General features: G+C 42.9%; 1 protein-coding gene across 5 annotated transcripts in view; it reads right to left on the bottom strand.

Moving 5' to 3' along the window:
* Positions 1-20,072, bottom strand: part of LOC140741135 (tensin-2-like) — a 255,607-nt gene that overhangs the window by 15,808 nt on the left and 219,727 nt on the right. For all 5 annotated transcript variants that reach the window (XM_073070944.1, XM_073070945.1, XM_073070947.1 and 2 more), the window contains exons 20-25: positions 9,350-10,131; positions 7,508-7,594; positions 5,649-5,780; positions 4,218-4,310; positions 3,193-3,270; positions 1,429-1,506 (exon numbers count right to left, since the gene is read on the bottom strand). In XM_073070944.1, coding sequence (XP_072927045.1) covers positions 1,429-1,506; positions 3,193-3,270; positions 4,218-4,310; positions 5,649-5,780; positions 7,508-7,594; positions 9,350-10,131 — 1,250 coding nt within the window. The remainder of the gene's footprint in view (positions 1-1,428; positions 1,507-3,192; positions 3,271-4,217; positions 4,311-5,648; positions 5,781-7,507; positions 7,595-9,349; positions 10,132-20,072) is intronic.

Genomic DNA, 20,072 nt, shown 5'->3' with positions numbered 1-20,072 from the left:
TAAGCCTAAAATTTTTTCCATGATATCAGTTGGTTATGAAATCGGAAAAGTAGATAACGTAGTATTCAAAAAATCTCTGATCTGTAAATATCTACAAAAATGGGATCTGGGCAAATTATATTTGTTAGACAACTTTTCAAAAGACATGAAACAGTTATCCAAAAATAAATCATGAAAACATATTATACCCTTCATTTTCCATACCAAAAAGGCTTGATCCATGACAGAGGGTTGAAAGAAAAAATGAGATATAATAGGACTTGATAAAATAAATTTACTCAAGCCAAAAAATTTACGAAACTGAAACCATATTCGTAATGTATATTTAATTATTGGATTAACCATTTGTTTATTCAATTTAGAAAGAACAAAGGGAAACGAAGTCCCTAAAATGGAAACCAATGAAAATCCTTGTGTAGAATTACATTCAAGGTTAACCCATTGCGGACTGACATTAATATCCACATCTTGTGTCCAAAATATTAAATATCGAATATTAATTGCCCAATAATAAAATCTTAAATTCAGCAGTGCCAGGCGACCGCTCTTTTTTGGATTTCTGCAAGTATTTTTTACTTAACCTAGGATTTTTATTCTGCCATATATAAGACGAAATTTTAGAGTCAATAGTATCAAAAAAGGATTTGGGAATAAAGATTGGTACTGCTTGGAAAAGATATAAAAATTTAGGTAAAATAATCATCTTAATAGCATTAATTCAATCAATCAGTGATATAGACAGTGAGGACCATTTAGTAAGCGATTGTTTGACCTGGTCTATTAAAGGTAGATCATCAGTCCATTAATGAAACTAAATTCTTCCACATTAAATTTAAGAGGATGTTTGTCTATTAATAAATAATCATTCAGCATAGATGAAGTTCACATAACCCATCGGATCTAAACCAGATTTTTTGAAAGGGCTACCCAGTTAGCCTCACTCTTCTACTTTCCTCATTTTACCTTCCCTGAGTTGACAGTTTAGTGGTAAAGTTATGGGCATCTGGACAACTAACCCAGAGGCAGGAGTTCAAGGCCCATTATAGCATCTAGGGAAATTAAATACAAATAATTGGATTCAAAATGGTCTGAGTGCAACTACTGGATTGGACCCATTTTACTGACCAGATCTTGCTGGGAAGGAACTCCACCACCTAATCTGGTCAACATATGACTCCAGATCTATCAATGAAGTTGACTATTAATTGTTTTCTCAGATCAGGGGAAATTAGGGATGGAAGGTAAATGCTGGCACTACCAGCGACGACGATGTTGGGTGACTAAGAAAGAAGCCTAGCCCTCTTTTGGAAGCCCCAGTTGAATTTGCTTTCAGGCTACATATCGTGGGCCACAACACGTGCATGAAAAATCTCATCCTGTCCTACAGATCAATGCCAGCATGGATGCCACTCCAAGGACTCTCCTCACCTGCTCCCTGTTTAAGCAGTTCAGCAGCGGTACTGGTGTTGCCAGGGACAATGCTCTCCTGGATTTCATCCATGGGATCTGCAAGAGGAAGGCAGAATGAATCAGGTAAGCTGTCAGTGAGAGCTGTGGTAGTCTGTAGAAAAAAATAAGTAAGAAAGGACAGGTGGGGTAGGAGAAATGATTGGTAAGGAGGGTGGGAAGTGGGATGAGGGAGAAGATAGGAAATGGGAGGGGAGAGAGGGGTATGAAGGGGTGGAAGAGCTAGGGAAGCAGAAGAGAGGGAGCAGAAAAGTGCAAAGAAAGGATAGAAGGAAGAGCAAGGGGAGGAGAGGAGAGGGGGAGGGAAAGCATAACTGAGGGGAGGGAAGAGAGTAGAGATACAGAAGGTGGAAGGTGGGAGAGGAAGGGAAGGAAGCAGGAATGAGGGTCCCACTCCAACAAAACCCCTATCCATAATCTGCTGTTATTTGAAATGAAAAATAAGCTTTTAAATAGGTCAAGCTTTGTTGTGAAAAGATTCAAGAAGGATTGAATAAGCTTAAGTCCCTGGCCGAGGACAATTTGTAGGGGACTATGAGATAATGAAACCTGGTCATTGGGCAAATTAAGTTTATTTTTGGTCCAACAAAGGTAGATCCAACTAGACCATAGATGGAAGAGTAGAGCAGTCAGTGGGAGTCACTACTTTCTGGAGGGGTGGCAGTGAACTAGTCCAGGTCACCAATACAGCGCGAGCCAACCAGCAAAGGAAGCAAGTGCCCAACGGAACAAGACATGGCCTCAGACTTGGCGTTTACTCCATTCTGAGTGAGATTAAGTATCACTAGCTACACAAAGGTTTCAAGGAACCAGCAAACAATGATTGTTTGAAATTTAGCTCTGTTGGTAGGGGCCTGCAATTCTTCACTTAAGAAGGCAGTATTAAAGTACAAGGTCAAGTATATCCTGGTCTGAGTATTAAATATTCCAATCCATCGTTCTCAAGCCAGAGTAGTGCAGGAATTGGGACCTAATCCTGACAAGCTGGTAGGCTGGAAAAGATTACTGATGGGAATTCTGTTCCTGGAATGCCATTCCATATCAAGGCTGATCCTATGCCATCTATGTTTCCAACCCAATCTCCAAATCTGCTGATTTCCTTAGTATCCAAAAATTACTCATACCAGCCTTGAAGATGTTCAGTAACTGAGCAACACAGTCCTCTGGGGAGAAATCCTCAGATATTCACACCCCTCCAAATGTTTACATTTTTCCTAATTTGTCAGAAATGTCTTAATCCCTTATTCTGATTCTCTGGCCCAGGGGAAAAGGCTCCCAGTATCCTTCCAGTTAATCTCACTTGATATTGCAGTGTCTCAACGAGATCACCTCTCAACTGCAATGAACATCCGCAAGCTTCCCTAATGGGATAAGCCCCTCATTCCCAGAGGAATATCTTTGCTCTGGGCTGTCGTTGAGTCTTCTACTTCTAGTGTCAGGTTCAGAGGAAAAGGCCCTAGAGGGAGCATCTCCCACAGCAGCCCTTCTCCTGCCTGCTCAGTTGGGTTACCAATTGTGAAACAACTCAGAACCAGAATAATATGTGAACAAGAAATAGGAGCACTGCCTACCCCCAATCCCTATCTTCAGGCTTTTGGCCAAGTTTTATTTCCCAGTCCCTTTTACACACATATCCAGAATCTGGAATGTCATGTGTCAGGGCGGCTTCATGACTCGGAAGCACTTCTGATTTTGACCATACAAAATGTATTTCAAGGTTGGTACCTTTATCCGGAATCTTCAACTTGTAAGGCAGGGAGATGGGTGTGATAGAGTGCTGATACACCAGAGCTGACAGGCTTCCTGTGGGAGATCCAAACACAAAGGCCAGTTAGTTCTTTAACACAAGTATCTGCAGGCTCATTTAAAACAAACAGCTTTCTCAGAGCAGCTCACTATATCACCAAAACATCTTAAAGACCAGCACAGGGGGTCTTCGGCACAGTCTCTTATAGATTCAGTGGAGAATTCAAGGAATCTCCTTCAACATAAGAGTGACTAGAGATGGAATGTGACCCCTCAGGATGTGGCTGAGGCAAATAGTATAGAGATATTTATGAGGGAGCTAGATAAACACTTGAGAGGAAAAAGGAATAGGATTATATGTGGATAAGGAAAGAGGAAGGAAGGTGGGATAAGGCTCAATTACAGCTTGAGTACTGATATGGACGTCATAACTGAAGGCACAACATTAAGGGTGTGGGAGGAGCAGCATTTAGGGAGTGTTACACTGTGAAGGGGTGGTACTGAAGTAGTGCTGTAGTGAGCGAGAGGCAGCATTAAGGGAATGCTGCACTGTGGGAGTGGTGGTACTGAGGGAGTGTCGCACTGTGGGAGGGGTGGTACCAACCAAGGAAATACTGAACTGTTGGAGGGAGAGAGCTGAGGGACTCACTGCTGGTGGGAAGACATTGAAAGAATGCTGCGCTGCTAGACAGGCGATGTTGTCACACTGTGTTGGAGACACCATCTTTCAGATAAGATGATAAAGAAAGGCCAAGTCTGCTGTCTCAGATGGGTAGAAAAATTCCTGTAGCCACTGGTTGCAAGGGTGAATGACCAGAGATATATGAGTGGGAGAGAGAAAATATGAATCCTTATGTTAATTTAATGGCAAGACAAGGAGTCATTGTATGATAGGACCAAACAGATTGTGCTGATCATGTTCCTAGACAATCTGCAGACTGTGAACAGGAACAGATTTTGGGCTATTAGTGTGATCTTAAAACCTGCCATTTTAATAAACATACCAAAGTGCGGTTCATTCTGACAGCCCTTGATCTTCACTCCCTTCGGGCCTGTTTCAACAAGAAAATGCCTGACAAGCAGTTCATTTGGGTCACCTGTGGTAACAATGCAGAGAGACAGGACACAGAGGTCAATATAGCTGAAGGAAGACATTCACTCCTTCCAATTCATCCTTACCCAGAGAATTTGAGATTCTCAAAACCAAAATATTCCACGTTTTACATCCAAACATGGAAATTGGCAGGCTCAGAACAGCTCTGGGAAGCACAATATTATCTCCATTTCTGCCAGACAACAGGATTTAGTCCCAGCCTCGGCTCCCAAAATCATCACTTGGCATTTCTATTTCAGAGTCAATTTGACCAAATTTTGGAGTCTGTTTTTGTGAGAAAAGGGACTGGGTTTTGGCCTACAATCAGACTTCACATCCCCAACCTGATGCCAAACTGTACAATGCCAGCAATAGCAGTTAAGGTGTGCCTCATTTAGGAAAGGAGGGATTCTCTGTGATAGAAGCACCAGTTGGAACCCAGGTGAGGTGTTAACTCCTCTCTGAGGGAGAGGTAAATTGAATTCCTGTTAAACTCATTTAAATCTATGTGCTTGCACATTTGCTCATCGGGGCCCCACCAAATGGTTGATCCACTGGGAAGCATAGCTCTGTGCTCATAGCAGCCAGTCAGAGGCTGGGTATCCTGTGGCAAGTGACTCACCACCTGACACCCAAAGTCTTTCCATCATCGAGAAAGTGCAAGTCAGGAGTGTGATGGGACACTCTCCATTTGCCTAGATGATGTAGCTCCAACAACTCCCAAGAAGCTCAACATCATTCAAGATCAAAGCAGCCACTCGACTGGCACACTATCCACCACCCTAAACATTCCTTCCTTTCAGCATCAGCACACAGTGGCTACTGTGTTAAAACATGCACAGCAGTCACTCACCCAGGCAACTCTGACAGCACCTCCCAAACCCATGACTTTTACCACTGTGAAAGACAAAAAGAGTGGGTGCAGGGGAACACCACTACCTGCAGGTTTCCCTCTGAGTCAAAGACCATCTTGAACTGGAAATGATGCTGATCATTCAGCATCACTGTCTTCACCAGGACTGCACCACTCCTTTCCCAAGGTCAGTTAGGGATGGGCTGTAAATGCTGGACTGGACAATGATGCCCATGTCCCAGAAATGAATAAAAAATTGTAGAAAAATAACATGTGTAAGCTCACAAAGAGGGTGCATTCAACCTTGAAGTTCTCAAAGTTCAAACTTCAAAGTAAATTTATTATCAAAGTACTTGGCTGTTCGAATGAACCTCAAAACTAGAAATTTAGTTCTTGGCTTCAGACTTGATTGTGCCACTCACTGCACACTACACACACCCATAACATCAGCACCCCAAACCAAGACCTCACTGGCTTTCTGCAACTTACCTTTAATGCTGTGGGAACTGAAGTTAGCTGGAGGCATCAGCACTTTGAGGGCAAGGCCATAGGCCCCCTGAAATGAATTGCTGTCCCGAATCAGGAACGAGCCAGGCTCCCGGTCTTTCAGAAGGGCAATGGCTGCAATTGGAAGAGGGTGAATAAGTAGATGTTTGTATTCCTTTTGTACAAAGTTATTTAAATTTCTACATTACCAGCGTCAGCTGTGATCAGTCTACAATGACCTGTTCAGACCAGTCACAAAGCCGCCCTGGGTCACTGCCCCCTCAGGACAAGAGTGAAACAGAGAAACCAGAGGGGACTGGAAGAGAGTGGATGGAGAAGATAGGAAAGGAAGGCAGGAGAGTTTAGACAGGAACAGAGGATACTGAATCAGAGGAGAATATTAGATTGGAGTACAGAGGACTGGAGTGGACTGCTCAAGAACCTGCCTTGTCCCATTCCACTTAAGTTAATGGAACAAGAACCAGGTATGTTTGCCAACAGGCTACCTGGTGTCTGAGTGATATGCCATCCTTCCTACTTTACTTGGATGTTTTCATTGTGTCACTAGCCTTGATAAAATTGAGGGAGAAAGGGCTGTGCTGGAGAAACCATTGCACGTCCTCCTCTGAACTCCTCCCTTTGTGATCAGTATGCAGGCTGGTTTAGAAAGGGTTAAAAATATTGACATAACTTTCATTGTTATCTATGGCACTGTGTCCAGAATGGTTTTTCCCATCTCCATGACAACACATGCTAAATAGTCCGTTCCCACCAGGCTATTTTTGGAAAAGACCTCGGTGTCAGAACAACAGGAAGTTGCTGCCGAGCTCTGCTTGAAATTTAATGAAAAAACTACTTCAGTTGCTAAGCTGGGTTAAGTTGTTATTTATGGACAAAAGCAATATCCCAAAATGCTCACTCAACAAAGGTCACCCATATGTAGCACCCATGACAGGCAGAAGGCTCACAGTGCAGGTCATGATACCATACTAACAGTTAGTGTGATTTCTGTGGAAGATTCCTTGTGAAGTCTGCACTGTATAAAAAGAATCAAGGAGATGTCAGGGGTAAGTTTTTTTACGCAGAATGGTGAGTGTGTGGAATGGGCTGCCAGTGGAAGCAGATACGATAGGGTCTTTTAAGAGACTCCTGGATAGGTACACAGAGCTTAGAAAAATAGAGGGCTATGGGTAACCCTAGGTAATTTCTAAAGTAAGAACATGTTTGGCACAGCTTTGTGGGCCAAAGGGCCTGTATTGTGCTGTAGGTTTTCTATGTTAACCACAGTTCCAGAGTCACATTTGATCTGTGGTCAGTGTGGAGTTTGTATCTTCTCTGGTTTCCTCCCATATCCCAAATATGTGGAGTTGGCAGGTTATTTGCTTGTTGCAAATGTCCCTAGTGTATGGGCGAGGGGAAGATGGACACAAATCTACCAGCACTGGTGATGTGGTGTTGAGTATAAGCTAGACAGGATAACAATGACAGATTATCTTTCCCGAAGGATTTTAGAGAACCAGTTATTTTATTTTATATTAATAGTCAGTTTCAGGATGATAGTTATTGAGACTATATTTCTTTTAAAGTTTCAGGTTAGGGTACCAAGGTGGGACTTGAATTCATGCTTCCAGATTTTGTATTTAGGTGAATGTAATTCCTAACCATTACACAACCATATTCTGTGGATTAAATAACTCCAAACTCTGTCTCTCAAGGACCAGGACTACCACTGGAAAATAGAGTTCCAACCTTTCTCTCACCACCCCAGTAACATTGGGCAAGAAATTACAGGAATGTCTGAGTCTCCATAAGTTGCATTGCCAAATATATAATAGAATGAGAGATCTGCCATTAAAGTTCACCTTGGTCCCTGGAGATGTTTGGCTTATACCAAAACTTAGATGTGTCTTGGACAAACTTGGCATTGATATGGCTTTCCTGATATCCATCTGCAAGAAAAAAAAGGCAAAGGTTCAACCTGTTGAAACAGAGTAGCCCCTCTGTTCAGACCCCAGAAGACAGGGAGGGACAAAGAGACAAACCAAAGAAACATTTCAGCCCGGCATGCTGAGGGGAAATCAGCAATCACCCCTGATTTCTGCTTCCTCTACTGCCTGAGGTCACAGGGTGGCCACTTAGCACTTACATTGTTTGGCTGGCTGAGTCTTCTCTGGGGCTGAGCTTTATCTCATGTCAAATTCTGGAAATCTCAAAGATACTTAGGGTTGGAAGGAAGGGGAAATGGGATTTGTCTCCTGGGTGGGAGGAACAGAAGATTCAGTATGGGACATGCTGGCCCTTCTTACTTGAAGAAAAAATTCAGCTTGGCCCTGCACCAACACAGCCCACACAGAACACTCTTCAGTTTGCTCATACACTTTGGCAAAGCCAAGCAAGGCTGATGCAAGCCAGTCCAGGATAAAATATACCCCTACTTTTAGGTTGCCTATTGTCTAGGTCTGGGGGGCAGGGTGGAGATATGTCTCTACCAAAGGAGGTGTAAGGCCCTCCTTCCCTCCACTAAGCACCTGCTTAGCCCCCTGATCAAGGTCATGTGAAGCCATGGGAGCAGGTGGTGGATGGTCGTATGAGCAACTGGTGCATATCACAAGTCCTGGTTATGCGACCATTGACTCCAGGCAGACAATCTCTGAAGAGTCTTGATAATGGCTGGGGAGTCACCTGTCTTGTAAAGACACTGCCCAGAAGGTGGCAATATCAAACCACTTCTGTAAAAACTTTGCCAAGAACAATCATGATCATGGAAAGCCCATGACCACTTACATGATGATGATGACTGTGTGCATGCCTTCATGTCTCCAGTAGTCCAGGTTAAATCCTGACCCTAGATGTTGTCTGTGTGGAATTTACACATTCTTGCTGTGTGGTTACGTCCCATATCCCCAAAACGCAGGTTGAATGGCCACTGCAAGTTACCCCAGTGTGTGGGTGAGTGGTAGAATCTGGAGGGAGTTGATGGGAATGTGAGAGAGAATTGGTTACGTGGAGATAGGTCAAGGAATGGGTTTCTGAGAGCTAGTGTACACTTGAAAGGCTAATTAAATCCTTTTGTGCTGTTAAGAAATATAAAAGCAGAAACTGTTGATGTGCGTGACTACATTGGGCAGGGTTCGCATGATTAATGCTCACTTGGCCAGACTCTTGGACGTTGCCAGGACCAGGAGGTGTTTCATGGTTCCTGAAAATTCCAGGTTTGATCCTGAGTCTTGATAAAATCACCAAGGACATTGCTGCTGTTGTAAATCACAAGATCTGCCCACCTCCATGTTCTGATTGGTGTCAGGGGCATGACAGGTCAGTTCCTAGACCCTATCTAACATGTCTAAAACAAGGGATCACAGTCTCAAAGTAGAGTGTCAGCCAGAGGGTGGTGAATCTGTGGAATTCTCTGCCTAAGAGAGCTATGGAGGTTCAAATATTAATTTACTCAAGATCAATACATTTTTGGATTTTCTGGGATTCAAGAGACATCGGGCCAGTGAATGAAAGTGGTTCTGAGGTAGGAGATCAGGAATGATCTTATTGAATAGTGAATAGACACAAGGGTCTAAATAGCCTAATGCTGCTCCTATTTCCATTGCAATTTCATCCCCACCAAAATGGTATCAGTCTAAGCTTCTGACCTGTGACCTCTTAGTTTAAGGAACTTGTGAGTAAAAAGGAACTTGAAAGTGGCCACTTACCTGTTAATGAATGCATTGGGAAGTCCAAAGTGGTTGGGGAGAAGGTCACATGGTGTGTAGTACCTTCATTAGGAGTTTGTGCGCCTCTGTGTGTGATTGAGAAGGACCTTTCATTAGTTGGTCCATGGCTGGCAGACATCCGCCGTTTCTCTGGTAAAGGTGGTTGCTGTGGGTACATCGAGCCGCTTGATTGGTAGGTGAATACTTCAGAAGGAGAGGTAGGAGCACTGTAGGGAGTCACAACTGGGAAGGCAGGGGTTGGAGGTGCCAGGGAATCTGGACTTCCTTGGCATGATTGTGATGCTGGAGCGTCCAGACTCAACAGCTGGTGTTGTGTGTTGATAAAGCAAGGGTTGCTCGTGGTGTCGTTCGATGGATGCCTGACAATGGCTGAAGTTGGCGATGTAATCGAGTTGCAGTGGTCAGAGATAGTCTCTGGTAAACACCCCTTCATGACTGGGCTGCAGGGTGGCGGTGACCGAGTGAAACCATCTTTATTTTGGTTTGGACTTCGCTGTGTGTCATTGGTCAATGACTGATGAGTACTCCCCAGGTCACTAGACACTGTGTGGGTCTCAATGCCATTTACCTGATAGGCACTGGACTGCTGGTTAGCTGGACTGCTAGGGCTCTTGCTTCTTTGACAGCTGTTTCCTGGCTCAGGAGAGACAGTGGTGGGGGGCAGACTTGCCTCTGGTCTGGGTAGGGATGCCTGCTTTTGTCCAGTAACCAGAGGGGTCTGCATGGGTGTTGTAGGGCTGCCATCTGTTGTCGCCATACAGCTGATAGTAACATAAAAGTGAAAAAAGTTATAGCATCAGCAACATAAAGAATTAGGATACAGAAGCTCAGTTATTTGCCACCTGTTGCTAAGTGCCCAACACAGCAGTGGCTGTGTGTTGGCCTTAATTCCAAATGCATCAAGTCCAATGAAACCAAATTTTATTAAGGCAGCATAATGTACAGTAATAACCAGAGCACAAGCAAGGATAAACTTCTAGTGCAAATATTACAAAAATGCCTCTGAGGTGGGCTTGGCCAAAATTAAATTTATTGTTATGTGCACAAGTACATGTACGCACAGGTACAATGAAAAACTTCCTTGCAGCAGCACCACAAGCACTTAGCATCAGATAAGCAGCATTCACAAGGAAAAAAACACAAATTAGTTATATCCAATTTTTACAATAAAGAATACAAATAGAACAGGAAAAATAAAGTTTATCATTGTGCGTAGTGGTTAGTGTTGCTATAACAAGGTAGTGATTAGGGTTGTGCAAGTTGGTTCAAGAACCAAATAGTTAAAGGGAAATGGTGGTTCCTGAAGCTAGTCGTGTGGGACTTCAGGTTTCTGTACCTCCTGTCCGAAGTAGCTGGGGCAAGATAGATGGCCCAGATAGTAGCCAGCCTGAAGTTTAAAGAATCAGAGGGCAAGGTTGTGAAAAATAGGCTCTGGCTTCTTGGGAGCACAATCTGGGTTGGGGTGGTCAGACCTCAGAATTATAGGTAACCTACATATTAATGATTGTGATGTTACTGTTGTATGTTTCAGGAAAAGACAGTTTATTGCCATGAGATTTTACATCTAAAGATAACTATAGATAAGTGAATTTTAATAGTATGTTGGGATGTCCACCATGGCAATAATGTGTGGTGCTTTCATTGTGAGCCTGTGCACTTCTTCAGATGAATGAGAAGGATCTTGCGCTGGACAATCTATGGCAGGCAGAGATCCACTATTTTTATCAAACTTCCAGTAAAAGGAGATGGCTAAGGAGCACACTGAAACTTGGTTTCCCTGCAAAGAGCATGTGGGGAAGGACCACAGTCTGGATATTGAGGGGCTGGGTCCGATATAAAAGCTGCTCAAATACTTCACAGGAACATTGTTTAAGCAGGAAAGATGATTGGCAATATATTGGATTGATGATATAATGATTATATTTACTGTATATACATTCTAAATGAAGTATAATTTTGAAATTTTTTAAACATTCTGCCTTTTCTACATGAGCAGTGGTTGCTGTGGGCAGGGCAAACTGCCTTCTTGGTAAATGAATGCTTCAAGAGAGATTCCGTTTCATTGGGTCTTCTGGTTTATTTGTGGACCATCAGTACAATAGAAAATGGAGTAAAGAGTGTATTGTGTAGTACTGAGTTCCACACATGGGGAACTTCTAGTCACTGTGTAGTGAGCAACCTTAATACAGTCAATAGAGGGGCAAAACAAATGATAAGAGGGAGGGAGATAAGAGGATATAAGGGGACAGAGAGGGAGAGAGGTTTGTAAACAGAGCAGCACAGCTAGTAGAACCACTGCCTCACAGCTCTAGCAAGCCGGGTTCAATTCTGACCTTGTGCTATCTGTGTGGAGTTTGCACATTCTCCCTGTGACTCTGTGGGTTTTCCATGGGTGTTTGGTTTTCACCCACATCCCAAAAAACGTGCAGATTGGTGGATTAATTGGCCATTGTAAATCATGTCAGGTGGTTCAGAGGGGTAAATCTAGGGGGTGGGGGTTGATAGGCACCTGAGGCAAATAAAATAGGATTAGTGCAGTGAAGTATAAATGGGTCAGTGTGGACTTGATGGGTTGAAGGGCCTGTTTCAGTGCCTGCCTGTGAAGGTTTTGCTATGATAACCATCTCATACATTTGGGCCCTATGCTGACAATTCTCACAGACTCAATGAGAAGTTGTGGGTTCATGATGCTTGCAGAATTCACCACTGATCAAGCCACCACATTTGAATGGGATGGAGGCAAGTGAAGAGCCTCCCCACCCAAACAGGTGTGTGTGTGTGTGTGTGTGTGTGTGTGTGTGTGTGTGTGTGTGTGTGTGTGTGTGTGTGTGTGTGTGTGTGTGTGTGTGTGTGTGTGTGTGTGTGTGTGTGTGTGTGTGTGTGTGTGTGTGTGTGTGTAGATCAGGATCGATGCAGCAAATATCAGTAGGTTCTGTGAATTGCAGTGATTAAAAGGATCTACTGCAGGCACTCCAGAAGCAGCCATCTGAACTCTGATGCTTCCTCCAACTGCTGTGCTTCTTGGTAACCATCACTGTATCAATGAAAAGAAGGAAACCACAGAATTGCTTCAATCCAGTGGCCAAGCCACCTGGCAGTCTGGGCATAGAGTTCAGCTTTATGTTGTTTTGACTGATGAAAGGCAACATTTTTCTAGGACCTGGATCACACATGTTTCACTTTCAATAACCTTCCTGTACTTATGGAAAGAAAATGAAATAATTCTGCTCTTGATTCAGTTTATTACACTGATAAGGTCACTGCAATTCTTGCTCAGCTTCAGACTATGTATTGAGCCTTCTGACTGGATAGACATAGCTCATTATTATACCAAACGCAGGACAGAAGGAGAACTTGTGCCTACAGTTGGAACTAAAATGAAACTGGTTCCAGATATGTGGAGTCATTCCATCTTCATTATATCCCCTGTTCATCTGCCTTCAAATTTTTGGAGGGGAGGAGAGAGGAGAGGAGGCGGGAAGCAGGGTGGGGGAATGCATTATGTTCATTAAGGGTGAAGGGTAAAAGAAGGAACTTGCATTCAATTAGCCATGACTGATTTGTCTACAGTCAGAGTCTGCTGACAACTCACTGTCTTGGTAGACTGACAGAAAGCAATGAGTTCATGGAGGCACTGAGGGTGGCTAGAACAATGCACTCACTCCATCTATGATCTACATGGGCTGGGATATCGAGAGAAAGTTGGAAGCCTTTTGTGTTTTAACTCTAAGATCCCAAGATCTATTGTTGTAAATAACCTACAAAATAGAACATACTTCTTTCAAATTAGGGCTAGGAATTGTGAATCACCCTAGGAATCCTCTAGCTATAACAATCCTCTGATGTAATCTCTGCATTCATCCAATTCTCAAGACTTCCCTATTTTCAGTTTTGATCACTCCACAGTTGAAGGAAGTGCCTTCAGCTGCCTCAGCTTTGGGTTCTGGAATATCACCCTTAAAGCTCTCTAACTTTTTTTCCTCCTTGTCTGAGAATTTGGTCATTAGGCTTAATATCTCCTTACGTGGCTTAGTGTCAAACTTTGTTTTTATAATTGCTCCAGGGAAGCATTTTGGGACACTTAGGGACGACCTTGTGAATTCAGCCTCTGAGGTCAACGTTAGAGCAGTCTTCAGGAAGGTAAATCCACAGAAAACATCTGGCCCAGGTGGTATACCTGGTTGAATACTGAAGATCTGTGTTAATCAACTGGCTGGAGTGTTTACAGACATCTTCAACTTCTCGCTTCGGCAGTCTGAGGTACCCATCTGTTTCAAGCATGCATTAATCATACTGTTGCCCAAGAACAACGTGGTAACATGCCTTGATGACTATTGTCCAATAGCACTTACATCTGTTGTGATGAAGTGCTTCAAGAGGTTGGTCATGAAGCATATCAATTCCTGCCTGAAGAGCGACCTGAATCCACTCCAATTTGCCTACCGTCACAGCAGGTCAGTGACAGATGCCATTTTATTGGCTCTTCACTCAGCTTTGGAACACCTGGGCAGTGAAGATGCATACATCACAAGGCTCTTCATTGACTACAGCTCAATATTCCAAACCATCATCCTCTAGAAACTCATCTCTAAGCTCCCTGTACTTCCTTGTACGTTGGTACCTCCCTGTGCAACTCAATTCAATTTTATCATCAGCACAGGTGACGCACAGGGCTGTGTGCTTAGCCCCTGCTTTACTCACTTAATACTTAAGATTGTGTGACTAAGTACTGCTCCAATGCTGTATTTGCTGATGACACCACTGTTGTTGGGTGAATCAAAAGTAGTGATGAATTGGCATATAGGAAGGAGAATGAAAATCTAGTTGAGTGGTACCACAACAACTTCTCACTCAACTTCAGCAAAACCAAAGAGGTGGTTTTCAATTACAGGAGGAAGAAGCCAGAGATCCACAAGCCAGTTCTCATTATGTGCAGAGGGTCAGTAAATTTAAACTCCTTGGCATCAACATATCAGAGGATCTGTCCTGGGACCAGAACATAAGAGTCATCAGAAAGAAGGCATGACAGTACCTCTACTTTCTTAGAAGCTTGCATATAATTTGGTATGTCACCAAAAGCTTTGGCAGCTTCTATAGATGCGTGGTAGAGTGTATCCTAACTGACTGCATCATGGCTTGGTATGGAAATATCAATACCTAGGAACAGAGAAAGCTATAGAAAATGGTGGATACAGCCCAGTCCATCACAGGCAAAGCCCTCTCTACCATTGAGCACATTTATAAGGAGCACTGCCACAAGAAAGCAGCATCCATCATCCAGACCATGCCCTCTTTTCATTACTACCATCAGATAGGAGGAACAGAAACCTTAGGTCCAACACCACAAAGTTTAGGGACAATTATTATCCTCCAACCATCTAGTCTCTGAACTGGGATGGATAACTTCATCCACCACTACTCTGAACTGATTCTACAATCTACAGGCTCACTTTCAAGGATTCTTTAGACTAGTGGTCGCCAACCCGTCGATCGTGATCGACTGGTTGATCTTTGAGACTTTCCCAGTAGATCCCAAAAATAATGAAAAATAAATACACAAATACTGTTGAGAGATTGTTTCCGGGTTGTGGGGTTTTAGTTCCTTTCTTTCTGCCTAGTGCGCATGCATGTAGCTCCCCCGCACTCCTTTTTTCCTGTAAATGCCTACAAGAAAATGAATCTCAAGGCAGTAGTAGTGCAATCACTCAAATTGTGTATCATGTTCTCCTAAGCGGTTGTCTATTGTTGGGTCCTCAAGTAGCTGTAGAGGCTGATTTGGGATCTACATATTTTGGTGCACCGTGGGTCTCGGCCCAAGAGCCCAGCAATTAAATAAAAGTCACACAGCCCAATGTGCCAGCTTGTGATTGGGGGCTTCCAAACATCACAATCCTGCCCCCTTCGCTTCTTGCTGATCGCCACAGGACTAATCCAGGATGTTAAAGTGGATTCCCTTAATGGAGAATGCCTGTGTATGACTTTGTTTAAAATGGGGAGGCTGATGCCTGGGCAGCCACCACACGATTCTTGACAGATCGGGGGTCAGGGTCCAGTGGCAAGGAATTCAAGACAGCTGAGGATTCTTCACTGCTGCAGCTTTCTTACATCTTCACTGCCCTCGTGATGTGCCATCATCTTGTGCTGGCTCCACCATTGAGGTCTATGTTGTCTGGAACCTCCCCCTTGACTTTACTGCCATGGGTGACTCCACCAGGAGCTAAATGCCAGATGGCTAGACTCCAGACAGCATCACTCTCAGGAACTCACAAGCCTCTCCACCACGACAAGACCAGGCCCTAGAGCATATTGAGACGATAGTACCTGAGCTTTGGTCGATTTATGGGCTGGGCCAGACTGAAATGGTCAGAGTGTCGGGGCTCGAGGCAAGGGAAGGGCTTGTTTAGATCGCTGCTCCACAAGGTTTACTTGCCTCCGTGCTGAACTATGGGACTCTCTTGCAGACTTCAGTTCAGAACGCTATTTACTTGCGGTCTTTTTTTCTCTGCACATTGGGTGTTCAATGGTCTTTTTTTATATAGGTTCTTTTATTTAGGCATGATATGTTTTTTTCTGTCCGCATGTTGGGTTATTGGTGGTCTTTTTTTATATATGGTTTGTTTTGCTTTATTTCGTGACTGCATGTAAGAAGATGAATCTCAAGGTTGTATAATGTATACATACTTTAATAAATGCACTTTGAACTTTGGTAACACATACGTACTTTGATAATAAATTTATTTTGAACTTAGAGTTACTCTGCTAAACATGCTGGATAAATGCAATCATTAAATGCTATCAATTGTTTATACTTGATATTTTCAGTTCATTCTGTACCAAGGACTTCTTTGCTGGACTATTGTCAGACCACTATTCTTTGAGCACACTGTGTACATATCTCAATTGAAAGCACATCTGAGTTGGATACCCAAGAGAATCCAACATAACTTGAAGATGATAAAATGCACTGGGTTGCGATGGGGAATATGTAGTCATGTAAAATGAAAAATATTCTCAGAGTCCCATGCTATTATTCATTTAATTATGCAATTGAAGTACTTAGGACAAGAGGAGTTTATATATGATCAAGAGATGAACAGCCCTATAAATGCTCAGAGTCAATCTCTCAAATGACTACATGAGTGCCAAAACCTGTGCTGTTATAGTTATCGCTGGACAGCAATCCCATTTGCCACATGTGTGATCCATCCTCAGCTGAACTGAAACAGCTGTAGGGTAAGAGACAGCCAACATTTTCTATTAAATTAATTGTGCCAAGTCTTGTGACTTGAGCCACATCACCCTCCTCATGTGAACCCTTAATAAAAAGTGCTCATTGTTGTTGCCTTGAGGACTTGTCATTGTTCATCTGGAAATTATGGCGCCACAGTAGCGTAGTGGTTAGCACAGCTCAGGGTATTCCAGATTTTGGAGTGTCTTTCTATAAAGGGTCTCTGTACGTCCTCTCCGAGGAATGCATAGAGAGGTCCTCTGGGTCCTCTGCTCCAAAGGCGTACTGAGTAGGTTAATTGGTCATCGTAAATTGTAAATTGTCCCATGATTAGGTCAGGGTTAATTGGGTTTGTCAGGGGTTGCTGGGGTGGCATGGCTCGAAAGGCTGGAAGGGCCTACTCAGTGCTGTATCACCAAATAAATAAATAAATGGACGAACGAACGAACTAATAAATACATAGACAAATAAATAAATAAATAACCACATGCATATCAATTTCAAAGGTGCTAAAGAAATGGGCAAATGGTTGTCACAAAAGTGCAGCAAACCATTTCTGGGTTACCTATCATTACTTGCAGTTGCTAGGCTATCAGAACACGCAAGGACCTCCAAGTCTCTTCAACCCACACTTCTGGTATAACATCCTGCTTCCCAGAACTGGCTGCTAGGAATCCCAGCAGCCAATTCCTGCACAACAAACTTCCACAAACAGGAGTGCAATAATGACCAGAACATTTAAAAGATGTTGATTGATGGATAACCCAGGACACTGGTGAAAACTTGGGTACACTTTTTTCAAAATAGCAACCCTGGATCTTTTACAACCACCTGAGAGGGCAGGCAAGGTTTCCAATAGTGAAGTACTCCCTCAGTACCACACTGGAATGTAAGGCTAGATTTCTGTTCTTGAGTGTCTAAATTGGGGGTTGAATTTGTAGTTTTCTACCAAGAGGCCAGAATGCTAAGACGCAATGTTGACATGCAGTAGGATCATAGAAATTTATGGCGTAATAGGAAGCCATTCAACCTATCTTGTCCAATTAGGTTTTTCCCACTTTCCAACTCTTGCTCTGTAACTCTGTAGGCTCTATAAATTCAAATGTTCATCCAATGTGATGTTTTACCTAATTTACACACACACCACCTTACTACCTGTCCTGCTATCTTCAGGAATCATGGTGGTGCACTACACTATCCTTCTGGTTCTCTATATTTCTCAGTATCACAGAGATAGAATTATCATCCTGTTATTCACAGAACTATCATTCCCTACCATGAACAGGATATGTATTTATTATAAGTGGGAAGCAAAATCAGTGACAGATATTTTATCTCCTTGTGTTTGGGCTACTTAATACTTTCCACCTGGAACCTCTTACTGTCTCCAAGGCATCACTTTATAAACTATCTTAACTTTCTGGGAGGCCTAAACAATCTGGAGGTATTGTCTGATGTAATATGGTACTTATGGGGCAGTTTGCCCATTTTGTTACCTCTCCATTTAAAATGAGAAAGCAATATATATACTTGTTGCTGCATAAAATCAATATCTTGTTTGGAGGGCATTGGCCACAAAAACATCCTCCCAATATTAAATCTTTTTGGTTTATTTACTCTATTTGGTTAAATGATGCTGTGTTCAACAATGATTACATTTCATCCGCTTTCCTGGGTAGCCAGAGGCAATGAAAGGCATATTATCAGCTAAGCACAATTTTTTTTGTATAGAGGGCTAATTTAACAACACAGATAATTTCAGAAAGCTGTGCATGCAAAATAGGTTTTTGCTACTGTTATTCTGTAGATGAACTCCTCATAGAGTAAAACTATGGGGTGTCAACACCCATAATGCTAGAAATCTGCCGACTTGATGCAGGTTTAGCAACTCCTTTCATTTCAACAGAGATAGACAACTGCAAAGGAGAGAGGCAAGTTCCAGATATGCAATGTACAAGTTTTTGAAATGAGTTAATTTAAATGCATTTAATTGTTTCCAAATTTTCAGTTTTAAATGTGTTTTTCATCTTTTTAAAATGTAGTAATATCTTTAATAGATGAATTTTTAAAACATGATAAAGCTTTAAAAGTTTTATAAAAATACTTTTCAATGTTTGGGAATACTTAAAAGATTTACACACACTTAAGTTCTTGCAATAGTTCTGACAGTTAGTACATTGGCTTAAATGCCTATCAAAGCATTTTGGGGTGGAGGAGGTTGGTGGACTGCCATTTCCAAAATATAAGACCTTACGCTGCATTGGACCTCTTTGATGAAGAGTCCCTCTTGGGAACTTGCTTCAGGTAATCACACTTAGGGAAATGGTGAGCATAGGAAGCTCCAGCTCACTGGGGTGGGCCAGGTGTTGAGCGCTACTGCACAAAATTTATGTAAGCTTTTCTTTTCTATCATCTGATTCACTGTGCAACTTGCTACATCTCTAAACATTGATCATTCTAAACACTGGTGCTCCTGATGCACCATCAATAACTCACTCTGAGACGTAAAGGCGAGGTATCAGCTTTTATTGACTGGAAGAAGGAACAAGCAGTGGTTGACCACCATACTACATCCTGGAGAATGAGGCCGGGCTCAGACCTCCATCACCTTTATACAGGGGTCTGTGGGAGGAGCCTCAGGAGCAGTCAGCAGAGGGGCGTGTCCAGACAGGTATATGTAGTTCACCACAGCTCCACAATGTTGCGCCTCAGCCCCTTACACTCTTGGCCAGCTCCCTGTACACTCATGGCCAAATTCTCCTCTAACTCTATTTACAAGTTTGCAGAGGATACCACTGTAGTGGGCCATATCTCAAATAATAATGAATCAAAGCACAGGAAGGATATAGAGAGTTTAGTGACATGGTGTCATGACAACAACATGCCCACAATGTCAACAAAAGAGCTGGTCATTGGCTTCAGAAAGGGGGGCAGTGTACATGCTCCTGTCTACATCAATGGTGTTGAGGTCGAGAGGATTAAGAGTTTCATGTTCCAATGTGTAAACATCACCAATAGTCTGTCCTGGTCCAACCATTAGATATCACGGCCAAGAAAGCTCACCAATGCATCTACTTCCTCAGGAGCCTAAAGAAATTCAGCATGTCCCCTTTAACCCTTACCAATTTTTAACGATGCACCATAGAAACCATTCCATCTGGACACATAACGGCTTGGTATGGCAACAGCTCTGCCGTACCAAGCTCTGCACATGGCTGCAAGAATTTGCAGAAATGCGGACACAGCTCTGCACGTTTCAGGGACCAGCCTCCCCTCTGTAAACTCAGTCTATACTACTCACTGTCTCAGTAAAGCAACCAGCAAAATCAAAGATCTTAAAGACCCCGGACATTCTCTAGTCTCCCCTCCCCCACCAGGCACAAGATACAATAGCCTGAAAACATGTACCACCAGGCTCACGGGCAGTGTCTATCCCTCTGTCTTAGACTCTTGAACTGACCTCTGATACGATAA

Source organism: Hemitrygon akajei, chromosome 18 (assembly GCF_048418815.1).
Source record: "Hemitrygon akajei chromosome 18, sHemAka1.3, whole genome shotgun sequence".
Classification (NCBI taxonomy): domain Eukaryota; kingdom Metazoa; phylum Chordata; class Chondrichthyes; order Myliobatiformes; family Dasyatidae; genus Hemitrygon; species Hemitrygon akajei.
This window is presented reverse-complemented; position numbering and strand designations above follow the sequence as displayed.